At 30.9% G+C, this 3,828-nt stretch overlaps 1 protein-coding gene across 1 annotated transcript in view; it reads left to right on the top strand.

Moving 5' to 3' along the window:
- Positions 1-416: 416 nt before the first annotated feature.
- The window catches only part of fs(1)N (female sterile (1) Nasrat), a 25,514-nt gene continuing 22,102 nt past the window's right edge, over positions 417-3,828 (top strand). The window contains exons 1-3 of the mRNA XM_018502971.1: positions 417-845; positions 1,167-1,634; positions 1,788-1,944. Coding sequence (XP_018358473.1) covers positions 417-845; positions 1,167-1,634; positions 1,788-1,944 — 1,054 coding nt within the window. The remainder of the gene's footprint in view (positions 846-1,166; positions 1,635-1,787; positions 1,945-3,828) is intronic.

The following is a 3,828-nucleotide window of genomic DNA, read 5'->3' as shown; positions in this document are numbered from 1 at the left end:
TTTTTAAAATCCTATAAGAAAATGTAATTATTGCCTTTGTTAGACAAAATTCGCTTTGCGTGAACCTGGCATATCATTTTGTATAGTGGGTTTCTCGGCTTTAATGGCCGGAACTATTTGTTTAATTTATATAGAACTGTAGAACTATTGAAAATATGCTCAGAACTCTTAACATTTTTTTATTTTCCACCAAGTGATATGCTAGCTTCACATACACGCTTAAAATTTATCGTGTATGTCGTTTTGATTTTCCTCGTCCTTCTACCGATACGTTGATTTTCAGAGATGTTGTAAGTTCAATAGCAGGTAGAAAACAATTGAAACATAAAAGTAGACTTTATGACCTTCCGCGAACAGATGATGAACAGAATATAAATGATTACAATCGTATCATTCTTACTGTTTGGGAAGGAAATATGGATATACAATTTATTGGTGATAACTCAAGGTTGCTAACGTATTATGTTACTAAATATTTGAATAAAGCAGCAAAATGTGAATTATCTGATTCTGTCCTTAATAGTACAAATAATAAGAACAAATCAGTGGCGAGCGATTTTTGGAATATTGCTTTGCGACTCACTAATAATAGAGAATGTGGAACTCTTGAAGCAGTTGATACATTGTTAGGTATTCCTCTACATGGAACTGATAGAAACACAACTATTAAATGGTTAGATGTTAATCAGATACGATATAGAAAAGTCAAAAACTGTAAAGAAATTGAAGCTCTCGAAGGTGATTCTACTGATATATTTTGTCCATCTGTAATAGACAGTCATTATCCAAATAGACCGGAAGAACTTGATACAATGTTCTTATATGAATTTGTACAGTGGCATGACGTAACAAAAATCAAACCAAAAAGTAAAAAAATTATATATTATAAAATGAGTAACGGCTATTATTTGAAACGGCGACAACGTGAATGTCTTATCAATCACTATAAATATGATGTCAATTCGCGACCGGAAGATTATTTCTTTTCATTACTTCTTATGTTTAAACCATGGCGAAAAATACACGATCTTAAAAATGGATATGATACTTATGCAGAATCATTTCACAATGATGAATTGTGAATGAATCTTGAAAAGGCATCGGAGTATCATGAAAAATTAGAGGAATTGAAAAATGCATATGAAACTGCGAAGTAATTACTTCAGCAACATTTGGATGACTTAGAAAAACAGAATACGTCTCAAGATGATCCTGATAATCCAATAGGTGTACAAAATATTCAAGCTGGTGATGCGATGCAAGATTTTAAAGATCTTGGTGACAAACAGGAAATCGATATATCTCAAATGATTTCAAAATTGAATTCGGATCAAAGAAGAGTATTTGATAAAGTCACTAATACCATAACGTCAGGTAAATTACTACTACGATTGTACGTTAGCGGAGAAGGAGGTACTGGCAAAAGTTTCTTAATTAAAACAATTAAATGTTGGTTAAAACAAAATCTCAAGAAGGATACTGCTGTAGCAGCACCTACTGGTATAGCAGCGTATAATATAAACGGTTTGACAGTTCATAGATTATTGCAATTACCCGTTGAACATGGCCATACTCCTAAATATAGGCCATTAGCTAACCACGCTTTGAAAGTTTTACGAGCAGACCTTAAAGATGTTAGTCTTATTATAATTGACGAAGTGTCAATGATATCTAATTTAATTCTTATGTATATACACCTACGACTATCTGAAATATACGATACTATTGATTGTGATGATGGTTGGTTCGGTCAAAAGTACGTTCTTTAATTTGGAGATCTGCTTCAGTTACCTCCTGTACATGAAGATCCTGCCTTTGTACAATTAACAGCTGAAAACATTCGTAAATATCTTGTTTCTTTAAGTGCTACCAATCTATGGACTACTTTATTTGATTATGATGAACTGACAATCAATATGCGTCAGCAAGGAGATGGATCTTATCGTGAGTTGCTTTCCAGAATTCGCATTGGTTTATTAACACCATCTGATTGTGATATTCTTGAAAAAAGAAAAATATTTTTTAAAGGTGAGTTTTTTTAAATAAGATTAAATGAATTATGTGATTTTATTAATAATTTATCATCTGATACCGTTTGTTTATTACCTACTTGTCACATGTGTACCTACTTGTCACAAACTTAACGCTGCAATGTTGAGTCGAATTGTTTCGAAAGAAATATTTTTAATTGCTGAAGATACGATTGATTGTATTCAATATATGAAAAAAAAGTAACAAAACTATTGTCAAATGATGATGCTGATGATACTAGAACAGCTGGACTGTCAAAGCGAATTATAATTAAAATTGGAGCAAAAGTTATAATAAGACGCAATATTGATGCCAGTTTAGGCCTTATAAATGGTACAGTTATATCAGTTGTGCAGGATAAAACTACTGATTACATAGAAAAAATAAAAGTTCCTTTGCCGTCTGGTTTAGAATATTTTATTGAAAGAGTAAGTGTTAAATTTCTATTGATGGATAGAGTATATGTTATTAGAAAACAATTTCCATTATGTTTGAGTTATGGTATTACCATTCATAAAAGTCAAGGATTGAGTTTGCAAAAAATGCTATTATGGATCTAGGTAATAATGTATTTAGTTGCGGTCAGACTTATGTTGCATTATCTCGAGTAACATCTCTCGATGGATTGCACTTAATTAATTGTGATCCTTCATCCGTGTTTGCTAGTGAAAAAGCTATTCTAAAATATAATCGATTGAAACAAATACACAATTCAGAATTAGTAATGATCACTATTTCAAAACAGCGTTATCGTAAAGTTAAAGATGTTTCGTGGACATTATCGAAAGCAATTACTTCCGTTCAAGAATCAGGTCAAAAAGAAGCTCTATTAAAAAATACTGCTTGGATTATACGCGATTTTCAAAATATAGACAAGGTTTCATGTTATGCGAATGCAGTATTACAATGTTTATTAAATTTATATATTTTCAGAAAAGAATTATTAAATTATGATAAACTTGATGTTTTAAATGTGTTCACTCATCGATATGAACATGGAACGAATACTTTGAATACCTATGAAATACGGCAATCTTTAGGAGAGTATTCCTCGGTTGCTAATAAACGAGATGCATTAGAATTTCTTACAGCTCTTTGTTCAAAATATGATTATATAAAGAGTATGGTAGAACATCAAGCTACTTCTACTTATCGATGCAATTCATGTGGTTATATAAATGTTACTACTAATACTAATATCTTTCTTTCAATTTCTATTAATAATCTGAAGAAGAAAAGTTATAATCTTGATAATTTATTAAAAAGTACATTTTCATCACATTGGTGTCAGACGTTTGATAAATTATGTGAATGTTGTGGAAGAAATGACATATTATTTAAAAGTGAATTAGTTTCGACAAAAGAGAGAGAAATACTTATTATCAACTTAATATCATTTTCTTCAGATGTTGGTAAATTAGTAAAGATACCACACAAATTTAGTTTACGTGCAGTCCCGACAACAAAAATAATAATAGCTGGACAAACATTTAAAGTTATGAGTGCTATATTCCATTACGGTTCGTGTATCGACGAGGGTCATTATACAAGTATGCGTAGAGAAGGAACATCTTGGATTGAAATTGATGACGCGCAAGTTATAAAAAAAACAATGGCCTAGAGGTGCTAAAGATGTTTCCATATTATTTTTACAGAAAAATGTTACCAAAAATATATACTAAGCAACATATATTTACAACCACTCTAGATTGAGACTATTTGTATTCCTAATTCGAAAGTATTCTTATTCCAATCTCGCAAAGAAAAGTAATAGTAACTTGAACTTTTCTTTAAAAA

The sequence above is a fragment of the Trachymyrmex cornetzi genome, unplaced genomic scaffold (assembly GCF_001594075.2).
Source record: "Trachymyrmex cornetzi isolate Tcor2-1 unplaced genomic scaffold, Tcor1.1 scaffold1521, whole genome shotgun sequence".
Classification (NCBI taxonomy): Eukaryota; Metazoa; Arthropoda; class Insecta; order Hymenoptera; family Formicidae; genus Trachymyrmex; species Trachymyrmex cornetzi.
The sequence above is the reverse complement of the archived record's forward strand: the minus strand, read 5'-3'. Positions and strand labels throughout refer to the sequence as shown.